General features: G+C 57.2%; 8 protein-coding genes across 8 annotated transcripts; 4 read left to right on the forward strand and 4 right to left on the reverse strand.

Annotated features, from left to right (window-relative positions):
- Positions 1-36: 36 nt before the first annotated feature.
- On the reverse strand, positions 37-1,129 carry HRG_07662 (casein kinase II regulatory subunit domain-containing protein; the record flags this gene model as incomplete). The annotated part of the gene is made up of 2 exons (XM_044866133.1): positions 37-909; positions 971-1,129. The coding sequence occupies 2 exons, from the start codon at positions 1,127-1,129 to the stop codon at positions 37-39; spliced, it is 1,032 nt and encodes a 343-aa protein (XP_044719097.1).
- Positions 1,130-1,836: 707 nt separating this feature from the next.
- On the forward strand, positions 1,837-2,634 carry HRG_07663 (cupin-like domain-containing protein; the record flags this gene model as incomplete). Its single annotated transcript, XM_044866134.1, has 1 exon — positions 1,837-2,634. One exon carries the CDS (start codon positions 1,837-1,839, stop codon positions 2,632-2,634), a length of 798 nt encoding a protein of 265 aa, XP_044719098.1.
- Positions 2,635-3,112: 478 nt separating this feature from the next.
- HRG_07664 (ranGTP-binding protein) lies at positions 3,113-5,027 on the reverse strand (the record flags this gene model as incomplete). The annotated part of the gene is made up of 6 exons (XM_044866135.1): positions 3,113-3,334; positions 3,401-3,647; positions 3,816-4,321; positions 4,385-4,697; positions 4,755-4,789; positions 4,848-5,027. 6 exons carry the CDS (start codon positions 5,025-5,027, stop codon positions 3,113-3,115), a joined length of 1,503 nt encoding a protein of 500 aa, XP_044719099.1.
- A 741-nt stretch (positions 5,028-5,768) lies between these two features.
- On the forward strand, positions 5,769-8,043 carry HRG_07665 (elongation factor tu GTP binding domain-containing protein; the record flags this gene model as incomplete). Its single annotated transcript, XM_044866136.1, has 7 exons — positions 5,769-6,087; positions 6,145-6,177; positions 6,229-6,290; positions 6,354-6,359; positions 6,402-6,887; positions 6,954-7,928; positions 7,987-8,043. 7 exons carry the CDS (start codon positions 5,769-5,771, stop codon positions 8,041-8,043), a joined length of 1,938 nt encoding a protein of 645 aa, XP_044719100.1.
- Positions 8,044-8,990: 947 nt separating this feature from the next.
- HRG_07666 (kinase) lies at positions 8,991-11,138 on the reverse strand (the record flags this gene model as incomplete). Its single annotated transcript, XM_044866137.1, has 3 exons — positions 8,991-9,082; positions 9,153-10,233; positions 10,290-11,138. 3 exons carry the CDS (start codon positions 11,136-11,138, stop codon positions 8,991-8,993), a joined length of 2,022 nt encoding a protein of 673 aa, XP_044719101.1.
- Positions 11,139-12,340: 1,202 nt separating this feature from the next.
- HRG_07667 (uncharacterized protein) lies at positions 12,341-14,168 on the forward strand (the record flags this gene model as incomplete). The annotated part of the gene is made up of 4 exons (XM_044866138.1): positions 12,341-12,513; positions 12,564-12,982; positions 13,151-14,003; positions 14,114-14,168. 4 exons carry the CDS (start codon positions 12,341-12,343, stop codon positions 14,166-14,168), a joined length of 1,500 nt encoding a protein of 499 aa, XP_044719102.1.
- Positions 14,169-15,793: 1,625 nt separating this feature from the next.
- Positions 15,794-17,033, reverse strand: HRG_07668 (uncharacterized protein; the record flags this gene model as incomplete). The annotated part of the gene is made up of 3 exons (XM_044866139.1): positions 15,794-16,129; positions 16,199-16,758; positions 16,820-17,033. The coding sequence occupies 3 exons, from the start codon at positions 17,031-17,033 to the stop codon at positions 15,794-15,796; spliced, it is 1,110 nt and encodes a 369-aa protein (XP_044719103.1).
- Positions 17,034-24,674: 7,641 nt separating this feature from the next.
- HRG_07669 (major facilitator superfamily domain-containing protein) lies at positions 24,675-26,489 on the forward strand (the record flags this gene model as incomplete). Its single annotated transcript, XM_044866140.1, has 5 exons — positions 24,675-24,944; positions 25,001-25,109; positions 25,164-25,905; positions 25,974-26,088; positions 26,169-26,489. 5 exons carry the CDS (start codon positions 24,675-24,677, stop codon positions 26,487-26,489), a joined length of 1,557 nt encoding a protein of 518 aa, XP_044719104.1.
- Between the last annotated feature and the right edge of the window lie 826 nt (positions 26,490-27,315).

Raw genomic sequence — 27,315 nt, forward strand, 5'->3', positions numbered from 1 at the left:
CCCGCGCGTTTCGTCATGGCTGTTGATCCTGCTACGCTAAAGCTCGGACTCGGCGCCGTTGGTGGATAGTTGCATGGGACTGCCGTTCGCGTTCTGGCGTTGGCGGAGCCGCGCGTTCCCGGGAGGTCGCCGGCGGACCATGACCCGGCCGTTCATGTTGACGTTTTCGTCCTCGTCATCCGATTCACCAAACTGCTCGGCATAGATTCGGGCTTCGTCGAGCTCGTTGATGTCTTGGGGCCGATCGCGCAGCCACTGCATCCGGGGCCCGGAGCGGGCACGTTCTGATACCCGGAACCCGTAGATCTTGGGCTCGTGTATGTGGCCCGGCCCCAGACTTGGGGCGATGTTCTTGGTGAACATGCCGTTGAGGAGAGTCTCGTCCGCCGTTATCCTCGAGGTCATGGGGGAGAGCACATCGGCGCCGCGCTTGGTGAGGTCGTATTCCGGAAAGGTGAGGAGGAAGAGGGCACCAAATGTGCGGCCGAAGAAGGCACCATCGACGGTCTGGAACCGGCTGTTGGGGGGCACGTAGACATCCAGGCAGGACGGGCAGAAAAGCTTGACCGTGTCCTCGCCCGGTATATCGGAGAGGCCGACGGGCAACGTCCTCGCCAGCTCGCAGTTTGTCCTGGGGCAGCAGCCGAAGTGGCCGAGCTCGTACTTTTCGCTCATCTGCTGGATACCAGCACGTGAGCATATAAAGCGTTGGTGGATGAGGCCGTAGAGCATCTCGGCCGACGACTCGATGACGGACAGGTCGCTGGCCATTCTGCTGTGTCTTCGCTCGCCGGAACTCCGCCCGGCCACACGCTCTTGTCCGTCTCCCAGGCCCGATTCGTTCTCTTCATCCTCATCCTCATCGTCCTCATCGTCGTCGTCATCCTCGGGCTCAACGTCGAGAATCATCTGGTGGGCGGGCATTAGCACGGCGAATTGTCGAGGCCGGCGCAGGTCAATCTGGGCCTACCTCCAGGGCCTCCTTGTACATGGCAACCTGTGTCTGCAGGCCAGTAAGGTTGAAGTCATCCTCGATGAATTCTTCCGACACTTCGGCAAAGTACTCGTGCCCGAGCAGGGAGCAGAAGCTCGAGATCCAGGATTCGGGCACACCCGAGGACGTCGACATGGTGCCGTGGAGGCCTGGTGCCGAGGGCGCTGTCGCAGGGCCTGTAGGGTGGCGCGCGCGCGTCGTCTCGACCACGGATGGCCTCTATTGCTCGATTTGGGATGACGGCGTTTGGATGCGTGCGGTATTGCGGACAGCCGTAAATTGTAATTGTGGGGGACGGAATCGCCCAGTGCTGTTTTCGTTACGCTCGGGGTTCGGGGTGCGGAGACGGGTTCGGCGACGGCGTAGATATGCCTGTCCAGGAAATCGTAATGGAGCGGCAAGGTTTCGATGTTTGATACCCGACGCGTGAATGAGGCGGGCGAGGCACGATGCGATGGGATTGTGAGTACCTGATGACCGGGAGAGGGCTTGGAGAGTTAGTGGTTAGCTGAGTTGCTCCCTCTCGGCGCTTTGGTTCTGCCGACTCCGAATCCTTACCCATACACAAGCGAGCTCAACGTCTGATGGCAGGTCGACGGCCACCACCCATCAACGCCAGACTGTCCCTCAATGACAAGACTATGAAGACAGCTCTCCAGTCCTGCAGACAATGGACACGCCGTTTTCACGGCATACGCGCCGCGTTGCTCCCAATCCAGTCTGCCGTACCGTCAGCCCAAGGCTACCCAGACCTTCAAGCGTTCCAGCAGCAAGCTCTTCTGCCCAAGAAGCCATTGCTCTTCCGCAATGATGCTGGGTCGCCAGCCTCCCAGCTTGAATCCATGAACAAGTGGTTCAGCAAAAACGTGACTGCGGGGCGTGGATTCTCGGCTTACATGGCCGGCTTCCAGGATTGGCCGTTTCCTTACGAGCTAGTCTTGTCCTCGTCTGAGATGAAGGATGCCGTGGTCGGCTTCCGTGACTGGCTCATGGAGAGTCCACATGTCACAGACCATATCTTGGCCGGCATTCTACAGCCTGCTCTGGTCGAAGGCGAAGACCAAGCCTTCTTTCAGCTCTTCGGTCCCTTGCGGCTTCTCAACAAGGCACTTGAGTTCAACAGAGCCCAAAGATCCAAGGCTTCGAGCACGTTGGATCTTTATATCGCGCAGGCTGGGCTTGAGGAGTTGCCACAGCCTCTGCAGGACGATGTCCCCGCTCCCGAGCTTGTCAAGCGCGCTGGGAAAGGCGACATCTATCAATCGTCCTTGTGGCTTGGCACTGAGCCGACATATACGCCGCTACACAGGGACCCTAATCCAAACCTTTTCTGCCAGCTTTGCGGCTGTAAGATTGTAAGGCTGTTGCCGCCCTCTTCAGGTGACCGCTTGTACTTTGAAGTGCAAGCCAAGATTCGTCAGAGGGGCAACAGTCGCATCAGAACAACTGAAATGATGCAAGGAAAAGAGCGCAAAGTCTTGCATGACGCTGTCTGGAACGATGGCGAAGCAGGCGAGCTGCACGAAGCAGAGTTGAGCCCGGGAGATGCCTTGTTCATCCCGGACGGATGGTGGCACTCGGTCAAGAGCAAGGAGGCGGACGGTCGGCTGAACGGCTCAGTCAATTGGTGGTTCCGGTAGTCAGCGATGCTTGCCACAAGTGTTGTGAGCCTAATTGTGAGCCGGACCGTCGGATGTTGTGTGCTTGTATTGCATAGCTGCGACTCTCGCGCATTGCTCAGCCATGGCATGATCTGGCCCATATACCCATAAAGATCACATTACTTCCACTATGAATCTTCCCAGCGGTTTTGTCTGTCCCAGATCCAAGGCTCAATCTCATCCGCTGTCGGGCACGCGGCGAGGTAACAACGCCATAAAGTACCACGACGGCCGGTAGAGTAGTTCTCAGCCAGGTGAACATAACAAAGCTTGGTGATATCCATCCCGATGCTTGAATTAAAAAAACTTGGCCGGCACCCAACATCGATATAGGAAATCAAGTAGCCTACAAGGCGCCGTCCACGGCGGACTCTCATCGCCAACGGTGAATCGGGGAGCCGGCAGAGCTCCCACGTTGACCAAGGGCGAAATCTTGAAATTCTTTCTTCGTATGCTTCTAATCTGCCGGGGTATCTGTGTAAGGATCAAAGCCAACGCGCCGTTTCGCCTCGCTGCGCACCGTACGTCGCGCCTCACCAGAGAGGCCAGTCGTCGACGTCTCCTCCAGGAAAAAGGTCAAGATATGATCGGGTATCGAAAGGTGTGACGCTTGCTGAAACTCCTGGAGTCCAGCCAGGCGGATCAACATTTCTATGAGGGACAGGGATGAGGTGATGGTCTTGAATGGCGATCGCGCCACAAAATCGAGGGCGCCTGCTTCGTCCACTTCCGTGTCCCGTATAACATTGGGCAGTATGCTGTCTCGCGACTCGCCGAGGCCTGAGCTTGGCTGAAGCGAGAGGTTTCTGATCTGAGCAGCCAATATCAGGTCAAGGGAAGCTCGTGGCGCAGCCGATTTCGATTTTGGCGTATGGGCGCTGTCTTCTGTGTTTTCAGCTTCGCTCTCTGATCCCCCGTCCGTTTCACTCTCGTCCGACCCTATTGCGTTGTCCTCCCATACTTCCAAGGCTATCCACTCGGGGTCGAAATGCCTGGGCAGGTGAGAAACACCGGGTTCTGCCCCGTTCTGACTCCTGAGTAATGCTGACAACGATCGAGAGTTTTCGTTCCGCAATTGTCGATCGATCATGACTTGCTCGCCATCATGGTCGACAAGCACGTCATCGCAGTCCTCATCATTATTTGCCATGCAGCCGCACAGGTCATCCCCAGCTCCCGATGGCCGAGCCGCCCTCATGTCTCGTTTGAGGAGAAGCACCGTATTGCTCTCTCCAATTTCTGCTTTTCCCAAGTTAAGTATCCTTCCCGTGTCGGTGTAGAAAATTTTCGATAGCTGATGGATGGGAATATGTTCTCGAATCCCCGCACTCGAGACCCCATCAAATGGAGACGCAGTTTCGGCCCCGTCGTGCACTCTGCCATCGTCCAGGTTTTCGATGATCTCTAAATAGTAGGAAAACTCCAGACTGTCCCCGCGAGCAATCTGGCCGTGCGCGAGCCCATTACCGTTGCCAGCGATGGACTGTGCCGATCGACACAGTCGTACTCTCGCCTTGTGGATGACCTCCTGCCAGAGCGGTTTTCTGTCGTCATGTCCCAGGCCATAAACGGGGTGCTGATGCTTGCCGCAGCCAGGACTGCTGGTTTTGATCGACGCGTGGCCTAGGAACAGCATGTAGAGCGACAGATTGAAGGCTGGGCCAATCTGAACAGGCCTCGTCGGGTCGTGGGTATACTGAGTGTCGCCAACAATGAGTAATGTGCTTGCTTGAAGCAGCCTTGAGGGTGAAATGCTGGCTGGCAAAGATGTCGATAGGGATTCTCCGGAAGCTGTAATGGCGAGCTGCAGCAAGGGGATTTCGCGGTCGATCCGATCCAGCAGACTCCTCATGTCGGCCATGACGTGGCAGAGACTTGCGTGCCGTCCATCACGCTGCTTGGCTGAACCGCGATTCGTCGCTTGGGTGTCGTCCTCGATGGCAACGACTAAGGCGATTCTCCTTCCGAGGGAGATGATTTCTTGGTGGAGGGATTTGGTGAGAGGGACGGCGGATTCCAGGAAGACGTTGCCCCGGCCGGACCTGTAAGCCGGATGAGTAGGAAGCCAGAGTCAGAAGTTGGGGGCGACTTGAACTGACTTGAGCTCGACGAGGTCAATGGCTGGCGTGATGACCTGGTGGTGTAAGCGGTCTGCACGGGCTGGGCTCCAACGTCGTGGATCGTGGACGCACCTTCATCTTGCTGTCAAGCAGCGTCTGGAGAGTCTTGAGCTCGGCGTAGAGCTTTTTGTCGTCGACGGATTTTAAGAGGCGCGAGCACTGGCCGAGTGCGTACGTCGACGTTAAAGCAACGCCGGACCTGATGGCATATCTCATGGCCTGCACGCCCACCGTTGCAAGAAACTCATCCATGGCTGAGCGAGGCCAGGGGCATGAGGGCCTTTGGGCTGGAGAGCAGGCCAAGATAAAGGGCCGTCACATACTGTCAAATGGGTTGATATGCTTTCACTGCTGCCTCGGGCGCTGAATGAAGAACGCTTGGTCGTTGGCAGCGACTCGCTTTGTTGCACAGTGCCAATACAGTGACCAGCAAAAGGACGGTGAGCAAGGATGAGCGGCAGACGACCTATAGGTGGTGCACATTGCTACGAGACAGAAGAAAGAGAAACGCTTGACTAGAAATACATCGATCGCCCTTTGAGTTCTCTGCATATATGTACTCAGTACTCTTTTCTTCAATTCGCTGTTGGCATAGCTGCGATTATAGTTGAATTGCTCGGGAGACCTACTTACGCTTAGGCGGTTGCAGCGTACAGTGTCAAGTGGTCTCCCACTTTACTGTACCAACCCCTCCAAAAAAACACCTCCCAAGCGTCATGCTGGTGGGGCTCGAATTTTGTCAACTCCATTCAAGCCACCCCGAGGTCAGAAGACGGTCAGCCTGGGCAAGACACACAATTCCTGCGCCCAAATCACTCTCCTCCTGGCCGGCCTCCGAGGCAATCCCCTCCCGATCCCCTTTCGAAAACCGCTCGATACTCGGCGTCGACCAACCGCAGCAGCAGCGTCATTGACAAGCGGCGGAGGGGCACGCACAACCAACGCATCCTCGATATCGACGATACTCTCTTCCTCGAATCTCCTACAGCCGCAATGGCAGACCTCAACTCCTGGGAGGATGACCCGGCTGCTCAGGACGAGGGCCTCTCGAAACAGGCCGAGCAGCAACTAAATGTGAATTCACAAAATCCCGCCCAGGGTGCCTTCCGGCCGAACGTCGCTTCGTTCCAGCCTACAGCCCAGACTTTCCAGCCGGGCCAAGGCTACGGTGCAGGCTTCGTGCCTCAGTACCAGCAGCAGCAATATTATCAGCAAGGCTACTACCCTCAGTATGGCCAGCAACAGGGCTTCAACCAGTTCAACAGCCAAGGATACGGTGGTGGCTTCAGCCAAGGCTACAACCAAGGATATGGTCAGTCCGTGTCCGCCCATGCGTCCCTCCATGAGTCAAGCTTACCAAAATACTCAGGCGGTGGGTTTCCCCAGTACGGCCAGCAGCCCGGTCAGCAAGCCCCGCAATCCCAACAACCCGCGGCTGCCCAAGCACCGCCAGCTGCGCCGAAGCAACCGGCTGCCGACGCCGCCGCTCCCGCATCCGCCCCTGCGCCGAAGCCGGTATTGTCGAAAGAAGGCGGCACAAAGGTTCTCAGCATCGGCGGCGATACGTCTGCGCCTAAGCCAAAGGCAAAAATCTTGTCGATCGGGGGATCCGCCGCTTCTGCCAAGGAAGAGGCCAAGGCAGAGAGCAAGGCTGAGCCATCCAACACGCCCGAGGCTGGGAAAAAGGCCACAGCAGCCAAGGCCATCGAGAAGACCGGAGAAAAAGCAGGCAAGGCCGCGGCAGGCGCTTCCAAGGCATCGGGCAAGGTTTCGCCAACTCCCTCTTCCGGCCGCTCGAGCCCCTCTGGGCCTGGCGAAAAGAAGGTGCAGCGTGATGCCGATGCAGTCACCAAGGAGCAGGCCGCCGATGTGGACCAAGATACCCTCAAGGAAATCTATGGCAAGGAACACGTCAACATTATTTTCATCGGTCACGTCGACGCCGGCAAATCGACCTTGGGCGGATCTATCCTCTGGACTACCGGCATGGTTGATGAGAGAACAATGGAAAAGTACAAGAAGGAGGCAAAGGACATGGGCCGCGAATCCTGGTATCTGTCCTGGGTCATGGACCTGACAAAAGAAGAGCGGTCCAAGGGCAAGACCGTCGAGGTCGGTAGGGGCTTTTTCGAGACGGAGAAGCGCAGGTACAGCATTCTTGACGCCCCTGGGCACAAGACCTACGTCCCAAGCATGATTGGAGGCGCTTCGCAGGCTGACGTCGGCATCTTGGTCATCTCGGCTCGCAAGGGCGAGTACGAGACGGGATTTGAACGAGGAGGGCAGACTCGTGAGCACGCCATGCTCGCCAAGACGCAGGGCGTCAACAAGCTCGTCGTGGTCATCAACAAGATGGACGATCCCACCGTCGAGTGGTCCCAGGAGCGTTACCAAGAATGCACCACCAAGCTGTCGCAGTTCTTGAAGGGAACCGGTTACAACCTGAAGACGGACGTTTTCTTCATGCCAGTCGCGGCCCAGCAGTCCCAAAACATCAAAGAACGAATCCCCAAAGACTTGGCGCCCTGGTGGGACGGCCCGTCGCTTCTCGAGTACCTCGATAACATGAAGGCCCTGGAGCGCAAGGTCAACGCCCCCTTCATGATGCCCATCAACGCCAAGTACCGCGACATGGGCACAATGGTAGACGGCAAGGTCGAGGCTGGCGTTGTGAAGAAGGGCATGAGTCTGGTGATGATGCCCCGGAAGCAGCCGGTTGAAGCGGCCGCCATCTACGGCGAGCAGGAGGAGGAGGTTCCCATCATCCAGTGCGGCGATCAGGTCCGGATGCGACTCAAGGGCATCGAAGAAGAGGACATTCTGCCTGGCTTCGTGCTGTGCTCTCCGAAGAGACTGGTGCACTGTGTTGCCGAGTTTGAGGCCCAGATCCGCATCCTGGAGCTCAAGAGCATCCTGACATCCGGCTTCAACTGCGTGTTGCACGTGCACTCAGCCATTGAAGAGGTAACATTTGCGGCACTTCTGCACAAGCTGCAGAAGGGAACCAACCGGAAGAGCAAGATGCCGCCTACGCACGCAAAGAAGGGAGACAGCGTCATTGCACGGATGCAGGTGATTGGCGGAGCCGGTTCCGTGTGTGTCGAGAAGTTTGAAGACTACCCTCAGATGGGTCGGTTTACTCTGCGAGACCAGGTACGTCTAGTATGAACCTGTAGAGGGACCATGGTGTGTGATGCTAACTCTTGCATAGGGACAAACGATTGCCATTGGTAAGATCACGAAGCTCATCACCGAGGACAGCAATTGAAGAGGAGCGAAAATATCCTGCTGGGCGGGGGAGGGGGCTGTTTTCTTGGATCGGAGGGACAGGTCGTAGTCCATGGGCTTGTGGGAAGTGAGAAGGAGGAAGGATATGAGAGCCGGGCCGGCTGGGGCTCTCGACCTGCGGCGGATGAGATGCAGACGTGAAAACGAATGGATGAAAAGGCGGAAGGAATGTTCTCACTGGTAGCATGACCCCAAGAAGGCGGCAAAGAATACAAAGAGTTGCTCTCTGGATGCAAGAAAGCAGAAACACGGGAGCATGTGAATGGGTATCAAATGGATGAGGAAGTTGGCATTGCATTCTGAATTGAAGCGTAAGTCAAGCCGGTCTCATGGGGCGCCGATTTCGAGCCACGATCGTGGCCCGCCAATCCGGTCAACAGGAACAGCTTCGTTAACCCAAATGAAGTGCCATTTTATCCCAGGCGGCGAGCGATACAAAGAGGGTAAATTACAGAGGATCAGTAGACCACTACCACTCTTGCGGAGACGCCAACCTTATTAAGCCGCGACCGGTCTCCGGTTGGTTCTGCTTCCATCTTATCCCACCGTCTTGCCATACGCCCCCACTCGGCCGGCTCGAACGACTCATGCTCTGGGTCTAGCGAAAGCTCTTCCTGTGAGGGCATCGCGACCATGGTGTCCCCTTGTGTGAGATCGATCGGCTGGTGTTGCAACCCGTCAGCCCCGGCAGGCTCGTCAGGCTGCGGGGGGTCTCCAGAAGCCGCGCCAACGCTGGCGTTGAGTGCCGGCGGCGCTGTCGATGGCGGCGGCGTTGATGTGAAATTCTACCCTTGCTACCCCAAGGAGGGCGCGCGGTAGGCGCAGGTGGGTGCGGGGAGATGGGGACCGCATGGGCTGATAATACTCATGCCTATTCCCCCTGTTGCTCGGCATCCTGAGCCACTGCTTGCAGAAGCAATGCTGCTGTCACCATTTCTCCGTCAGCACATAGCTCTTGCGTAGGGACCTCTTCGCCGCCTTCCGGGATAGGATCCGCGTCCGTGAAACGTTGCGGAGTGCTGGGCCCTCGATCGGTCTCCCCATCTGCCCTTGGCTGGTTCGAATCGTGAGTGGATTGGCTTGACCAACCGCTCGGCAGCTCTTCCAACGCCAGTGATGATCCGACGTAAAGGGAATTAAGAGGATTCTGCGAGTAGTCCCTCAGAAAGTGTTTCAACTCCGCCGGCGGGCTGGAAGCGGACACGCGCTGATGGTTGTTGTGGATTTCTCGGCGCTTGGTGCGGCGCCCTGCCGACGACGCCGACGACGACGGATGCGAGGACCTTTTCGCAGCCATCCTCTTTTGACCCGTCTTCGATGCCGATGGAAGAGCCGGGACAGGCGGGGCGCCTGACCTGATGTATCTGGCGGTGTCGATCGAGACGTTGGAAAGGTTGTCGTCAGAAGAACGTGGCTGCTGGAGCACCGTTCGTTGGTTGCCAGCCACATGGTTATCTGGAGAGAAAAATGTCGTCTGCCCCTCTTCGTCACTGTACGCAGCCGGCGTCGGCGTCCGACAGCCATCCTCGGTTGCCCTAGGCAGCAACATGGCCTGATCGTAGCAATCCATGGCCGACCACCTAGACTCTGGCGACATGACCACTATGGCGCCCAGAAGGAATTGCCTCAGTTTGTCGGGCCTTTTCCTCTGCTCCCTGTCCTTTTCGAATATCTCAACAACTTTCCTACACCAAGTCTCCCCACCGCCCTGATAGCTTGATTTGTATTGCGGAAGGTCGCACATCAGCTCATATATCACCACGCCGAGAGACCAGACATCAACAACCGGGGTATAACTCATCCTCTCCCTGCCCCCAGAGTTCATATACTGGTACCTCAAGTAAATCTCAGGCGCAGTATACTCCACAGTGCCGCAGATCGACGTTAAGTCGTGACTCTCCCTTGACAGTCCAAAGTCGCCAAACTTGATGGAGATGTCGCCCGCCAACCGATGTTGGACGAGGATATTGCCCGGCTTAATGTCGCGGTGCACGACTGGCGGCTCCTGGCCGTGTAGGTATGTCAGGGCTGACAAGCACTGACAGAGAATCGATAGAGATTCATTTTCCGATATGTTCTCTTGGCCATCTAAAGATCCGCCCGGCATGTATTCCAAGTATAGCTTCGGGTGTGGCGCAAGGGAGTGCCCAAAAAGCTCTACGATATGGTCCTGCTAGGTTGTCAGCACGATGTAATTGAGTATCGACAGACAGGTCGCATACGAACATGTGAAATTTGACCCATAATGCGCGCCTCCTTTACCCATGCACTAACGTCGAACTTTCGCCTCTGAATAGCCTTGGCTGTAGGTTCCTTCAGAGCGTACTCGCTACCGTCGCTGACGTTCCAGAAATGGGTCACGACGCCGAAACCCCCTTCACCAAGCCATTTCCGCAGGTGAATTGGCTCCGAGGCCGGGGTATGGGCTCCGGTAGGTCGCTTGGTTGTACGATCTGGGAAGTTGAGATCGTCCAAAAGATCTTCCGCGGTTGCTACGCCGCGAGAGAAGCAATCAACCTTGTCGATGTATGCCTGAGACTCTATGTCCTGTTGAGCGACGACGATCTGGAACGAGACGGTCTTATGCACCGTAATAATGATGCTTGTACTCTGAGAGGGTATATCGGCACCGCTGATGATCCATTGGAAATTGCTTCGTAGGCCGCCTCCTTGATCATCGTACGTGACCTCTGTTCCTGCCAAGGAGCCCCAGTCCCTGATGATGAGGCGTTTGGCGTCGTCGAACGTAATGGTGAAGTGATGGTAGCTAATGCCCTGCAGATCAGGCAGAGTCACATCGCAATCTGGTCCGCAACCGAAGACGATTCCCCGGGAAGTTCGCGGAATGTCGCTAAACCTCGGCTCCAGGCGTGCCATGTAATGATACGTTGGGGCGTTCGACTGCCCTGGTGGCTCTGGTGGCTCTGTCGATTCTCGTTCGCGGCGGCTGTATTGAACCGCTGGAGACAGAAGTCGGGGGGCAACATAGCGTGAGCTCGCCTCGGTTGCCTTTGATGTTCTCTGATGAACGTCTGTACGGGGATACACGCAAGCAATGAGGTCTGCGTCTCGCATGATGACGATGATTGACGAGTGATGATGAAGATGAGTGAGTGATGATGAAGATGAGTGAGTGACGATGAAGATGAGTGAGTGATGAAGAGAGTGATGGTGAAGAGCTGGTTTGTGCATGAAAGAGGTGCCAAAGGGAGACGAGGGACACTGCGCCGCCATATTCAACGGGGACCCGTCGGCAGGCTCAGGATATATACCGCACCAATGGAGGCATCTGTTGGAGGCATCTGTTGGAGCCTTGGACGTTTGCATGGTCAAGCGGTTGTTGCTTTCCCCGGGACCAAGTTGATGAGTCCTCCTTCTCGGAAGCAAGGTAACGATCATGTCCATTCAATCACGACCAGGCAGCCAAGCGCGTAAGGGCTTATTCTAATCGGTTCACGCATGGTACATTCATGACAACCAAGTTTCACTGCAGTTTGAATGTATCGATATGAGGTGCAACTACACAGGCAGCTGCCCGCCAACTGTAGTGCAGTTGCAGATACAGTCCCGAATACGACGAGCACCGTCTACTCCGTACGGACTACGGACTAAGTTACGGAGGAAGTAATTATAGCTCGGCGCCCGGTGAGGTGGCGCCTACGCGCCATAGGTGGGGGCCCCCCCTTTGCGGAGGCAGCGTGCCGTGCCGAAGCGGGGACGAGGCTGGCGTCAAGGTGACAGCGCCCAGGCACATGTCACAGTAATTAATTACCTGACTGTACATGCTGTGATGTACATGCTGTGATGTACATGCTGTGATACAGGGCTCGGAAGCATGAGTCATGTTTTCGTGTTTTTCGTCCCCGTGCAACAGAGGAGTGTCCGGTCCCGAGGACGGCCAGGGCGAGCGAGACCAGGGTGGTATGGAAACCTAAGCGATTGGTTGACTAGCTGCTTGCGCCGCTTAGCGGAAAGTGCCCCGACACAAAGGATACTTATGACCGAATGCAGGCTACATAGAACAAAGGGGCATCTACCGGTACTTAGATAGGTACCTATGTCCCTGAGCTAGGTACTACTCATACTAGGTGCAACTAACTACTCTAGTGCTATGATGGGGCATGTATCTGCAACGTCTTCTGTCATCCTAGTGGGCTGTACTGTACTGTACCTCGTCGTCTGAGGATTGAAAGATAAGCAGGCCATTCTTCCTGTTTGCGCAGCCATCACTCTGGTCCCGCATCCTCCGCCTGTTTCTTTCTCTGCTCAACTGCGCCATGGCCTCCCCAGAGCCGACCTTGTCTGTCGACCATCTCTTTGCCCTGAGCGATGCAGAGCTCGCCGACTTCATGAAGAAGAACCGACCTCCCGACGGCGGTTATGAGCTTCCCGTTGACGGCTGGGATAAGCTGTCAAGAGATGAACGACAAAAACTGGCAGAGAGGCTGAAGTGCGCCACCTCGCTGTCTATGTCGCTTTTACTTGCTTACGATCGTCTAGGGCCCAAGAACGAGCCCTGGCCCAGAGCCCTACAGCTTGTTCGCGCCCCCTCGATCTCAACGAGCTCGAAGCACGCCTACGCGACGTATCCGATGGCAATCGCACCTCTTTGCCATCTCCATCGCGGACCGCCGAGAGACTTGGATCTATGACTCCCGGCACCATGCGAGAACGCTGGGCCAGAGACGGCGAGACGGAGGCTTATCATGACCTCGTCAACGATGGTGGCCGCCCGTTATACCCCATAGACCTTCTGGACCAGGTGTTGAAGAACTCAGGGGAGCATGGCGAAATGCTGCGACCTTGGCAGAATCCTAGTGACCCGAAGTCATGGAGTTTATTCGAGAGGCAGCTGCAGAGATGGCAGGATTTCCGGAAATGGCAAATCGATAACCGAGATCTTGAAGACGACGATGGCGGTTTTCCGGCATACGTCGAGCGGATCAAGCGCGTGGACGAAAGGGATGGGGATTACAGGCGGCTAGCAGAGGTTGAAGCTGACCCCTTATGCCTTAAGTCGGGATGGGATCGTCTTCAAGCAGAACGGCAACGACAGCGATACTTCTGCCGAGAGCATGGCTGTAAAGGCTTCCCCGATTACGTCGAGGCGGTAAGGCGTCGCCTGGCGCGACACGAATTCACCCGACCGTTCCAGCTGAGGGAGGACCCCAAGCAACAGGACAAACTGACAACCTGGATCGAATACCTCAACTTCGAGTACTGGTGGTTCGACCGGTACACTAAATCTGCCGAGCGCCTGAAGCCAGATCACGACAAGGCCTGGCAGGAGCTTGTGGACTTCAATGTGTTGAGGCCTCACGAGACCGAGGAATCCGTACGGACTCTGGCGTCCGCGATGAAGGCCCAGGCAGAAGATGACCGGGCCAAGAAGGCTGTGCAGCAGGCAATGTCAGAGGCTAAAAAGGTCTACACGTTAACCCAGCAGGACCCAAAGCGCTTAGATATTCCCAAAGCCAAGCGTATATCAATGATGAAAGCTGCTACGGTTAAACTAAATGCGGCAAAAGCTCGGCGGGAATCAGTCAAGAGACGCAACGACCGCGTCACAGCTTTTGTTCGGGCGACATTCGACTACGTGGGTGCAAAAAAGGACGCAGCCCGCCACAGCATCCTCCTGCCATGGGTCCTGGAGCAAGTTCCTTTGATCGAGACCGAGGTGATCCAGTCCGAAACGCACAAGGCAAGTCCTAGTGGGAACAGGAGGACGAAAAGGAGCTTCACCTCCGAGGAGGATCATGCAAGGAAGCGACGCTGTAAGAGGCAGAAGCTCGAACATCAGAAGCCAGGCTCGCTTTCAGGCAGCAGCACAACCGCCCTGGCAGGAGCCGGAGAGACGCGTACGGAACGTCAGTTTGGTGTTCACCAAACCGAAGCACAGGGCTCACAGACGCAACTGCTTGCACCCGAACGTGCGGATCGGTCCGTAGATGCGTCTCGGACCATGCCTCAAGGAACTCGTCGCAGCGCACGTATTGCGGCGCGCCGCAATGCTCCTGGAATGGCTCTTGCTCCCCAAAGTCGTCGTCCAGGATTGAGACCAAGGACACCCGCGAAACCTCGACAACCGCCAAGGTCTCTGGATGACACGAAAGCAACAGCGACAGAGAGAAGACCCAAGAGCAACGGTCGATCGGGCACGTCCAAGCCCAATGGGGTGTCCAGGAAGGATCAGCGTCCCCGGCCAAGGCGTTGTTGATGGAATACACCTACCTCGTTGCAGGGGGCTTGGGAAGCTTGAGAAAGTCCATCACGACGTGTGCTATCCAAACTGCCCCAAACCCCACCGCCGGTGCCATGCAAATGTGCATGGTGTTGAAGGCATGTCATCCTGATTCCGTTCCATGACAGTGTCGCTCGTGAGATCAGCCTCTAACAGCAAGCGGTGTCACTGTCCAGAACGTATTTTCTCCCAGATAAGCTACGACGATTGCGACTAAGTTCTGTCTCCCCGGGTCAGAGGAACTTGAGAATTTACATACTGCTCTCCTCGACGCTGGCCTGGATTTCCTCATCGTTCTTCGCTCCTCAGCTAGCTACGCCGACCAGGCAAACTATGCTTCAACAGGTGCATTTCAAGGCTCGTTCGAGCAGTACCGTCATGGACTCGGCCGGTCTTGCTCCGCCATCGACCTCAGCGTCGTCGAGGAAATCGACCATGTGGCTTGGGCTTTTAATCCCACTATGTAGCCCGGATAAACTTACACGGCGCTGGAACGGAACATCAGGACGCTCTGGAGATAGGTCTCGACCGATCTGGCCCAGCAAACTCGAGCCTTGATGCGGCGCTTCGATGGCGCCCAGTCGTTACGGCCGAGATTAGTCAAGGCCATCGTTGGCGGGAGACTTGGTTGGGGAGAGCAGCGTACAGTACAGTACCCGGGGCTCGGGGCTCAAGCCGGATGCGGCCCCACCACCGCGGCCCCGCACGCCCCGATCAGCGAGGCCACCCAGATACAGTGCAGTGTATGTACGGAGTTACAGTACGCAACTGATCAGGGCGGGTGAGAAAAGCGCGCGTGTGGATGCCGGCCATCCATGGGCGACCAGGGCCAGGACAGGATCCGCGCAGGACGCTACTGCACTGTCCATGGGCCGCCGTTGCCGCCGGGGCCCGTCCCGGGGCTTTGGCCGCGGATTGGACGCAGACGACAGCCGACGACGAGGAGCTGATCCGTCGCCCATGGTTCGGGGTGCGTGCCTGTACTGTGTGAACACCGGCATATGCATGTGTCAGGGTGATGCAGCGGATTGTACAGTACAGTACGGAGGATTCTTCACATGCATGCAAAAGGTCGGCGGGGAGCTGAAGAGAATAAAAAGAGAAAATGCAAGTTTTGCTTGTACGCCCAGCGTCTTCAACAGAGACGGTTGGACAGTCATCCAGAATTGTGATTATAGACTCAGTTGACAAGATCAAGACACGACGCTGATCCAAGAACCCCCAACCCCCCGAACCCCCTTCCTTCATTGTTATTTGTACATCCGTAAAGACGTGACAGTTGCCTCCCAAAAAAAGCAGGAATACGCCGGGCTCGTCATGATGGAACCGCCCAACCCAAAAATACACGTCCGAGTTTTTCAATCGCGCCCGCCCCCATCGCCGATATTCGCCGCGGTATCTCTCAAGTGCATCATTCGCCCATCACCTTGTACATATAGACATGCTCCGTGCGGAGGACGCCTCTCGTTGCTTTCCTTGTCCCTATCCGTCAGACATTCGAGCCCTGGTCCTGGCGACGGCGATGCGTGCTGCCGTCGGAAGCGTCTTCGTCTACCTGGACCGTGTATGTGACGGATTTGACAATGGAGTTGTTGCTGTTTTGCAGAATGCGCTCCTCGCTGGGCGACCTGGACTTGGTCGACGGCCTGAAGGCGCTCTTGTCGTTGCTGACGTCGCTGAGCTTGTAGTGCTCGACATTCCTTCGGCCGCGACTCCGGCTGTTGCCCTGAGAGGAGCCGCCGTTGCTTCCAGAGTATTTGGAGCGGTAGTCACGCGCCTTCTTCATGCAGACTGGTGCCAGGAAGGGCAGCGATGAGACCATGTTCTGTGCCGTCATGATGAGCTCCCGAGTCTTGCGTATACGGAAAGGGGTAAAGGGGGCCCATGCACTTACACCGACGTTAAACTCAATGGTACCCCAGAGCACCAGCATGGTCGAGTTGCCATCGCCAAATTGAATGCGGTTGATCTGCACGTAGCGCAGAATGGAGCAGACGGTGGTGAACATGCCCAACATGAAGATGCCGATCAAACCGAGCTTCTTCTCGAGGCGGACATTGAGCTTGAGCAGCACAGGAATGGGGAGCAGAGCGACGACAATGTCGGAAACAATCGTCACAATGGCGTAGCCGGTAAAGGAAGACCCGGCGGGCAGGCACGAGCCCTTGAGGAGCGGGTTCCAAGACTTGTCCACCGGCGTGCAGGCGAAGATGAGAGACAGGGTGCAGCCGAGATGGGCGAGGAAGACGATGGCAATGGTGGCCCACACGACCCTGCGATACGTCTTCTGGTCGGTGCCCTTGAGGAGGCGCAAGTAGCTGATGAGGAGGGCGATCTTGAAGAAGGAGATCCCGAGCTGGTAGATGGGGCGTCCGGCAAAGTTGACGCGCGTGTAGGCGATGAGGCTGGCCTTTGGTCTCTCCTTGACTGGCAGTCCCAAGCCATATTTGGTCTCTGCGGCCCCGTGTTAGTCGGCCAAGGGCGTAGACAAGATGGAGAAGCATGGGCAACGTACGAGCTATGCAGAGCACGGAGTAGGCGAGGGCAAAGATCATGGACAAGGCGGCCATGTAGTCATCACCCGCCAGGCCGCGAGCCTTGGCGCGGATCCAGAGCCGACAGCTGACGGTGCCAATGGACAGGAGAGACAGGACGACGCATATGGAGATGATGGCCGGGAACTGCGACCCGGCAGCAACTTCTGGCGTGACGTTTTCCACCCAAACCATCTTGGCCAAGGACGACGATGTCTCAACAGCGGCTTGTTGCTCGTGGGTGTCGCGTGTGGTGATGCTTGTCTGTGAGTGTCTCCCCCGCACGAGTCTCCCTTTGGGGATACTGCTGGTGGTATATATTATCGACGTCGACGAGCCCGAAGCTGGGAATGGCCCCCAAGACTGCCCGTCAATGTGGAACGACGGGGGCGGCGGTTATCTATTCGCCTATATCTCTCCGAACCGCGTGTTCCGTTCCCGTAGGCGCGCACACGTACCCGCTTGGACGTGCGAAGGGATCAGGAAAAAGCAATGTGCAAGACAGGAGCTGAGGCGATTTGAGAAAAGCGTCCCGGAGTGCGGGGAGACGAGAAAAAAGGGGGGGGGGGCGTGTGTGGTCAGATCTGCTCGGAGAGATGTAAAGGGAGAACAAGTGCCGGCGTGGAAAAAGGAAGCTGGCGTCATCAGCTCGAACCGCTCCCGTGAACCGGACGAGGCCTTGAGGAAGAAGAGGAGAAAATCTGACGGCACAGGAAAGGGCGAAAGGGAGGAGAGGTGAGGGGAAGAGAGGAATAGAGAGGAATGAAGGGCGAGAGAAATTGTCTCTTGATATGTCTGGTCCGGACGAGAGCCGTCGGACAGATCGCCGGACTTTTTTTATAAATAAAAAAACCCTTTGATGGATCTCGCTCGACCCGGGGTGGTTCAAGTCATGGTAATGCCCGAGAAGCAGCAGGCGAGCGGGACGACATGCGCCTCGCTGCCCAGCCAAGAGAGGGGAGGGGGGTGTGTCTGGCAGAGCTATGCTACGCACCACCCAAGGCAGAGAGAAAAAGGTGACAAGAGTGGCGACTGGAGACGTATAGAGACAGGCGGCAGAGACGAAAAGGCACAGCTCGTTGCGAGTAGAGTTGCAACGGACAGTGCCGGGACGCGGGTGCCGCAGAGGGCCGGCATCTGATTCGCCTCTTTGGCTCTCCCGGCAGGGGGCCTTGACAGTGGCGCGTTACCTGTCATTGCCGGGGGAGCAAGCGTACGTCCCCTTGCGGTTCCCTGCTGACGGCATAGCTGGCCCAATGTGATGATGGACGAGGTGGACGACCGTGTCTGGACTCGGTTTAAGGGTCCCGGCGACACTAGATTCAAGACAGTGGAAGTGGACGATGGACTGCGACGACGAGGGCCTAGAAGCTGGAGGCACGGCTAGAAGAAACATGAGCTGAGTGAGCGTGGAGGAAAGAAGCAAAAACTCGCCGAGGCGGAAAAGAGGGAGAGGGCATCGACAAGCTTGGGAGAGCCAAGACGACGGGCGGAAAGAAGAAAAGGCCAAGAACAAAAGCGCTAGCAGGAAAAGAAATATCCGCTGGCTCGGATTCCCCTTACACGCACCCCCTTTCCTTGCCTGATGGCACCGTGGGTGCGATATATGCTTGCAGTAGCAGTGGCCTGGCAAGCGCAACATTAATTACACGACCGCCCGTCTGTGAGGCTGGCTACAGTAAAGGGGGGCTGCTCTTTAAACTCTGATTTTTTCCCACCCGCCGCGCCATGGGACGAGACGGAGGATCCAATGAGAAAGGCGCCGTTGCCCGTCTTCCCACCGGCAGCCCGAGGGACGGCTAGGATATGGGCGGGGGGAGGGGGGTTGCCAATCTAGAACCAGAGTCGAGTCGAGTCTTGGCTCAGATATCGATGCCAAGTATAGACAGACATAGGAGGGTATCCACCTAGTCTACGTGCACAATGCGAGCAGCTTTCTGCCGACAACCAGAGTCATATAGAGCTCAACCAGAGTCATATAATTAGAGGCCAACCAGACGACGGTGCCTGCTTTGGCGGACAGCACGGCATCGAGATGAAGGCATCGAGCGGCCTGGCCATGCTCCGTAATGGAAAAGGCCACGCGTTAGCGGCGCCTTACGAGGTTTGCTCTTCGTAATTACATGGTAGGCCTGCAGGCAAAAAGCAAACAGGCGCTTTTGGTCTTTGCAGCTCCCAAAGGGGGCGTTGGCCGTTCCGGGCGCCCGAGAGATGAGCGATGGGCACGCTTCTCCCCCCCCCTGGCTGCTTTTCTTTTGCTCTGGCCAAGCGCAGGTCCGTCTTGGCCGGTGGGAGGGTGCATGAGCGTAACCCGGATGGGATGCCTCCGGTTATTCTGGAGGGCGAGGAGACAGTCTTCGTATAAGTTACCTACTACTACTCGGTAATTGTCCAAAATAATTACGGCCACTCGCCAGGCAAAAAGTGGAACTAATAGCTCCAGCAGATGTCACAATTGATACCGAGGCCATTGCAGACAGAACAGACTTGATGCGGCTTGCTCTTGAGGGGAGGAAGCACGGATGGAGTTGGCGAAACGCTTGACCAAGCAGACTCTTCCAAGCAGACTCTCATGGCTCGAAGCGCAAAGGCGGTCACACGAGTAATAATTATCGCCTAGACTTAGATTTACCGGCCCGTGCAAGCTACGCTACGCCCTCCCTTGTGGTAGTCGTCATCGTCGACGACGCTGGTGTCCACGTGTCAAGCTCCATCATCGGCAAACCACCTCCTCTCGTTGCCCGGGGGCTCGAGCCCCTGCTGCTGGCTCATGTGCCTGACAGGGCTCGGCGTGAAGACGGTTTCCCGAGAGCCACTCGGGCCAATGGTGCAGAGAAAATGTCCGCCCGTCCCTCGCTTGGGGGACAAAGGGGGACCAGGGGAAAAGCCGACTTGATGACATGGCTGAGTTGAGGAATGGAATCAACAACACGACAGATGGCATTGGCCGCCATCTCGATTCGACTCCCGACTCCCGACTCCCGAACACATGCATGGGCTGTCGGCAATTGCCTCTGCGTCCATTGTCGTGCAAGCTTACATTACAGCACTCGTCCTGTCCACGTCCACGGCCACACCCCCCTCTCTTCTGGGACGCATGGCCCTCCTGCCGCTACGCCACTCGAGTCGAACCATGTCTGCCGAGGAGAAAAGAGGCCAAAAATAACGGCGCCGGCCCAGCCTTGCCAGCCACCAGCAAGCCCAGCCGACACAGACGACGCACAGACGCAGATGGACCGGGCGGCAAGGGCAGGTCAGGGGTTCCCGAGCAGCTGGACTCGGGTGGCACAGGACGAGAGTGAGACCTGCAGCCTGTGAGTGGACGTCCTGTCTCGGTTTTCGGGTGCCGGGGGAGCGAATGGATGGGCACACACACAGACGCCGATGCATGCACAGATTACGGAGAGTGCTGGTCAACTCTACTGTGCTGCCGACGGACATGGAGACTTGGCCTCTGCTTCCATCTTCTCCCCACAAAGTCGTAGGTTAATTAGGCAGTGACGGCATCGAGACCGCCAAGAGCCGGGACACGAGAAAAGACCAAGCCAAAGAAGGCTGAGACAGAAGGGACAGATCAAGGCCGTGATACGAGACAGCTCAAGGCCCCCAGAGTGGCCAAAATTAGAAGAAAGTCGCCTCTGCTAAAGAATGCCAGAAATGAGAGATCAGCAAAGCCTCCAACTGCTGTCTCGATTTATTTTATTTTTATCCCGAGTCGTCGGCCACGTTTCGTCTGCTTCCACAACGCTCTTTATTGAACACCCCATGCGGGCCATGTCTTGGAGCCCGTGACGCCCATGATGACGAGGGGCAGCTTCGCCATGACCTGTTTCCCAGGGCGCCAGGCCAGGGTATTATTATTATTATATTATTATTATTACAGCCCGGCTCTCGGAGAGTACCACAGCCGACTGGCTTTCCGCTGGAAAAGAAAAGATGGATGAACTGCCTGGTTAAGCGGCGACGCACAGACTGTGGGACAACGGGCCGTCGAGGCCATCAGCGCCCACACAAGTTGCCTGGCAGCGGGACGAGGGAAAGCGGCATGACACGCACACGATGGCGGCGTCGAAACTCTCGGCGAATTGCTCGGCCTTGGCGGCGGGCAGCCCTCGGGATGAGTGCATTGTTCGGGCCAGAGTGGTAGATGCCCATTAAAAGTGCCAGTATTAATAACGCGTTTTTTGGCACGATGATGAAATTAAGAGGATGAGGTAGAAGCTGCTTAGGCTGCCAATAGGGACTTCAGTCCCTCTTATGGGAAACAAGTTGTAATGATCAAGGCCTCCTTTAGGGATCTTATGGGAAACAAGTTGTGATATCAATGCCTCCTTTAGGGACCTGACAGGCAAGGAAATTTAATCACGGTCTTGTTTGGTGCTCTAATGCAAGCCTGGCAGAGGAGGAGGCCGTCTTGGGGGAAGAAAGGGGAAAAGACTCCCTCGTCTAGGCGTGGTCTTGTCACGCAGCGGGAGAGGATGCCACTGCGCCAATAGACAAAAGCCCGGGTCTCCTGGCGTGGTCGCCAGAAATGGCATTGCGGACGTTGTCGAGTCTGCCAGCCCTCATTGTGATGCCAGTCTACGCGCTCTTGCTGTCTGCCCACTGATTCCCTTAATTAGTAGACCCCCCTTTTAAGCTTGACTTATATGTATGCCATTGCATCGTCGCGTCCCTCGTCACTCACCGTAGTCCGCCCACTCCCCCGCCGGCTTATATGTCTCGGCCGGAGCAGTCCTCCTCGCCCTACCCGCCCTACGCGCATCGCGACGAGCCAGCAGCGGCGGCGGAGGATGATGGGCCTGCTTCTTGACGCCCTCGGGGGCGGCGGAGAGGGCTCGAAGCCGGCGAGGATGGCGCCAAAGCGGCGGCGCTGGCTGGTAACGCCGTCGTTTGCGCCTTGGGCAAACATGATGAGCTGCTCGGGGCTGTCGAGCACGCAGAGGGCGTAGGCGCGCCGCTGGCGGGCGGTCCTCAAAGGGCTCTCTGTCTTGGGACCTTGGTCAATCTTCATGCGCCGCCGCCCTGCCCCCTCGCCTGCGCCTTGGTCCTCCTCATTGTCGTCGTTGTCGTCCTTGTACGGGGTCCTTGGCGCATCTCAGGCGTAAAGCCCTCGTCGCCCTCGCTCATGGCCCTGGCCGCCGCCGCCGTGTCTGCCGCCTCCGCCGCAGACGCTGGGTCAGTGCCGTCGACCGGGGTGTGGCCGAGGCCAAGGCGGACGAGGCCATATGAGGCCATATGTGTGAGGGATCCGGCGCGGTTGCGTTTCTTTCTCTTGTCCTCTCGCCCTACTCCTCCTCTCCCGATTCCCCGCGGCCTCTCTTCACTCTCCGCCCCGTCACACACACACACACACACACTCGCTTCTGTCTTTCCTCTTCCCAAAATCCGGACGTCCCCTTGGGAAGGAAAGAGAGGACAGACCACCGCCCCCCAGAGTGGAAGAGTGGAGGCGCACACGAATCGGGTGACATGATTCTGACCAGCAAAGAGGAGAGAGATTTAGAGTTTCATGCTGCCAGACGCGAGATGCACACACACACACACATACATGTTGGTGGAGCATAGCATGGCTGCGAAACATGTGGTCTTTACAGGGCGGTGACGAGTGTCCAGGTGCCGAGGACCACGGCGTCCCTTGTCCCCTGTCAAGGCGGGTCCGGCGGTGATTTCATACCCGTTGATTAGAGTTGGGATATGCCCGAGTGGGATGGCAGGTGTTGCCGAGCGGTTGCGGTTGCGTAATTAGTTGCTCAAAATTTTATACTCCGTAATTATCAGGCCTGCTGTGTAAATTCGGTGTAGGCAGGTACCTACTTTGATACTGTACATGGTGCAGTATGTTGCATCTTGCTATAATAGGAACAGCGACAGAAGCGTAGATGGCCTTTCCAGAGTCGGGTGAGAGTTGGGCCTCTGCTCTGCCTACCATGTGCACGCCTTAGTCTTACAAACAATGTAAAGCATGGGCCACCCACCCTGCCCGCCAACGCCTTACGTACACACTGCATAATTACTGTACGTACTCGGGAGAGCGAGCCCTCGGACCCGCCACCTCCACCGGAGCTTGAAGCGAGGTCGGTCTCCGCTCCAGCTCCGTCCCGGCCTTGCGGTACAGTAAGCCGGCTGCTCATTATACACTGTGATTACCGTGCTGAAGTTGTGGGCATGTACAGTGCGGAGCGCCCTGGCTCATACTGTAGCTGCGCTCTACTAAAGCTCGTGACGGCATTTCCCTTCCATCCGATGCGAATCGACTGTATCCGTCCGCACTCTTGCCCTTGCTCCGGAAAGCATGCATCGGCCGACCCCCTTACGCGCCCCGTCGCCAGACGACCGCGAGCGCACGGCCAAGGACAGTCGGTCCCTTGGACAGTTCGGTCCCTTGCCTTTGGCGCCATGGGATTTCCTCGCCAAGGACTGAACTCCTTTTCCCATGATGCCATGTCGACGACTGCGCTTGGCACGTGCAAGCGGCGGGACTCCCTGGGGAGGAGACCTATTAATTAGGGAGGAGACCTAATAGGGAGGAGACCAGGCCAGGCACCGCCGTCGGACTCGCCAGGTGGCCATGCTAACAGGCGTCGCTGCAAGGTACAGGACGGACACGCGCAGGCGGTGAGACGCCATGAATCCGCCAGGTAGTGTTGGTAGTGCACCAGGCGCACCCAGCCCCGAGGCATGGATGTCTTGCAGCCAGCCCGGACCCTGTTGCCGTCGCTTCTCTCGGCCTCTCAGTGGTGCATCTGCGCCTGTGTGCAGCCCCCCCCCTTTAGCCTCGGTGGTGCATCTGCCCGTGTAACCCCCCTTTTTCTCCATCTCCCCACGGCGGCTTCAACCGTCGGGAACAGCCCCACCAGTCCCGGACGTCGCTCTGTGTCTGTGGCTGTGACTGTGTGTGTGTCCCGAGTCCTGTGTCCTGTCCTGTGTCCTTGTGTGTCTGGAGCGACGGGCACATCATTGATGGCAGTAGCATGGCCATGCACGATGCTGCTTGGTCCGCATACACGTGCATGCAATGCTCCTCTTCACTGTAGAGATTGAGTCGCTCTCTCTTGGCTTTTCTTGGCCCAAGTAATCCTCGAAAGCCTATTTAGGTGAGACAACGCCAGGTCTTGGTCCTCAGCTCTCGTGCTGTACAGTGTATTAGCGCCTAACCCGCCTCTCTCTCTGTCTCTCTCTCTCTCTCGCTGCCTCTCTCTCTCGCCCGTCTCCTCGTCCGTTTGTCCTCGGCGGGCGCCTTCGGTTAGCTGATCTCCGTCACCAAAATATACTTTTTGGCCCATCTCATCCTTATTCCCCCCCCCCCTTCCAAAGCAAGCTCAATCGTGCAGCTGTCATCATCAGTCAGATCGGGTTGGTTGCTGCCGCGCATCCAAGCAAGAATCTGTCCTTCGTTTCTTCCCCCCCCCGTCTTTTGCTCTTGTTGACATTCTTTTTCTTTTCTGGGCGCCGTCTCTAGTCTGGGCTTTGCCGCCGTTGCTCGCTTCCCCACCACCCTTCTCCATAGCCAAGGCCGCCCACTGGACCTTCTCTCTCTCTCTCTTCCCCCCCCCGTCCCTCTCTCTGCTGGGCCCCCAAGGCCGCGGATAGAAGCCTCCAACTCTGGTGGAAGAGAAAAGGAGAGGCAGAGGAAAAGGAAAAAAAAACGGGTGCCAGAGTCTTGCAGCACTTTATCTTTAGCTGTCCCTGCTCTCCTCGCTTCCTCGTCTCTACTTCTCTCCTCCTCTCCCACCGACGCCACTCATTTCCCCTTCTGTTTAATTAACCTACCGACTACCTCGGCCTTCAACCTATCGCCTTTTCCTTTTTTTCCCTTTTCCCTCCTCGGTCACCATGTCTTCCATCGGCGACGACAAGATGGGCCACGACGTCGCTCTTCGCCAACTTGGCTCCTCGTCCACCTCCTCCATCACCCATGCCGCCGATGCCTCGCGCAACCGGACAGACGTTGATGCCGCCTGGAAGTTCCTCAACGATCACCGCCATGCCGAGGGTGTTTCCGCCGTCGACCTCGCCGCCCTGCGCCGCAAGATCGACTGGCATATTGTGCCCCTGATGTTTTGCTGCTACACCATGCAGTTTCTCGACAAGGTCATCCTCAACGTGAGTGCCCTCCCCCCTCCCTCCTGCTGGCCTGGGCTGACGCCTTGCCCTCGCAGTATGCCGCCGTCATGGGCATCAACAAAGACCTCAACCTCAAGGGCAATGACTTTTCAAACATCGCCACCTTTCTCTTTGTCGGCCTCCTGTGTTTCGAGGTCCCCAACAGTGAGTCGCCTCCCGACAATATGGCTGCTCTGCGCTGACTCCGGCTCCCCCAAGTCTACTTCCTCCAGAAACTCCCCGCCGCAAAGTGGCTCGGCTTCAACGTCACCTTTTGGGGCATCGCCACGGCCTGCGGTGCCGCCGCCACCAGCTACCAGACCCTCCTCGTCTCCCGCATCTTCCTCGGCATCTTCGAGGCCACCATCGGCCCCTCCCTCATGCTCATCAGCAGCCAGTGGTACACAAAGTCGGAGCAGGCCCCGCGCTTCTCCTTCTGGTACCTCGGCCTCGGCCTCGGCCAGATCATTGGCGGCGCCGTCTCCTACGCCTTCCAGCACGTCGCCCCCGGCGCCGCCCTCGCCGGCTGGCGCACCATGTTCGTCGTCCTCGGCTGCCTTACCGTCGTCTTCGGCATCGCCACCTTCCTCTTCCTCCCCGACACTCCCATGAAGGCCCCCTGGCTCTCCGACACGGAAAAGGTGGCCCTCCTCAAGCACGTCAGCGTCAACCAGACGGGCATCGACACGCGCAAGTTCCGCGCAAGCGAGGTTCTCGAGGCCGTCTGCGACCCCCAAATCTGGCTCCTCATCGTCTCCGTCATTCTCCTCTCCGTCTCCAGCGGCGTCGTCACCACCTACTCGTCTACCCTCATCAAGAACCTCGGCTACCAGCCCAAGCAGGCCGCCCTCATGAACATGCCCTCGGGCATCGTCAGCATCTTCTTCACTCTCCTCGTCGGCTTTGGTATCCGGAAGCAGTCCCACCGCTGGGCATGGATCCTTGTCTGCATCGTTCCTGCGTATGTCTCACCCCTCCCCTCGCGGCCATATCTTTGTCGGGCACCATCTAATCCCTGGGTCTTTCTAGCATCACCGGCGGAGCTCTCATGTCGTTCCTAAACCCCCACACCAACCGGTCCGGCGTCCTGGCTGGCATCTACCTCGTCAACGCCGTCGTCGCCCCTCTGACCATTTTCTACAACGTACGTGTCCACCGGGAGCACCCTCTCTGCTATCCTCCCATATCCTGCCTTCCATCATAAGCTGACTCGGCGAAACGCAGTGGACCGTCGCCAACTGCGCCGGAGGCACGAAGCGCGCCTTTGCCTCGGCCCTCGTCAGCGGCTCCTTTTCCCTTGGCAACATCATCGGCCCCCAGACCTTCCAGGCCAGGGACGCCCCCGAGTTCCGCCCGGCCAAGCTGGCCGTCATGGGCACCCAGGCCGGCTGCGCCGTCACCACCATTGCCCTCTTCCTCTACTACGTCTGGGCCAACAAGCAGCGCAACGACCGCAGCAGACAGCAGGAGGAGTCCTTCATGTCTCCCGATGTCTGGACGGCCATGACCGACAAGGAGAACAAGCAGTTCCGGTACACGTACTGATCTCATAGCGTGCATTTTCTTATATTGCTACCTGCCTTGGTGTCCAATTTTTTTTCAGCAACTATATCAATCATCTCGAGAATGTACGAGTATGTCTCGGCGCGCAAAATGATAGGGGGGGGGGGTTATTCTTGTCTTGCCCATTCCAACCCCTACCCTGCAACCACTGTTTAAAGCTGGCACAGCCAGCCAGCCTGAAGCTCTAGCCACCATTGTCTGATGCTCTTTTTGCGTGGCGTCCATTATGGGGCGGAGGCACTTGCCATGTTTCATTCGAGGCTCACATGTATATACACCTGTCTATTCCAACCCATCTTGGCGCATGGCAAAATGGGCAGCATGCCGTCGCATCGTGTTGGATAACACGCCAGCTACTGGCCGTGGTAGATGACGAATACATACCCTTTGAATAGCATCCGCCTCTCCCTCTCGTTCGCGGCCTCCCTGCATGGGGGGGCATAAGCAAAGCCCAGCATTCAGCTGGCGTCGCGGGGCGTTGACATGGTAGTGACAGCAGTAGCCGGCGCACGGTCGGCACGGGCGCTGTGGCTTTCCACTAAGAGCAAATATGGGGGCTTCGTGCCTCCTCAACCGGCGGCGTCCGACATTCCAACGGCGACTTGAGCAATGGCTACTGCTTCCAGCCACCCCCCACCTACACGGCGCGGCGTCATGTTCACTAGCTGCGGCAAAGCTGTCTCTTCTTGCTGCAAATTCTGGACATTATGATCCTGCTGTATCTGGCTTACAAACCCGGCTCTCCTCCTTTTTCATGCTTTGGGCCCATTGACCTTGATTCCCTTCATGCCTCTCGACCCGACTTCAA

Source organism: Hirsutella rhossiliensis (genome assembly GCF_020360975.1).
Source record: "Hirsutella rhossiliensis strain HR02 chromosome Unknown scaffold00008, whole genome shotgun sequence".
NCBI lineage: Eukaryota > Fungi > Ascomycota > Sordariomycetes > Hypocreales > Ophiocordycipitaceae > Hirsutella > Hirsutella rhossiliensis.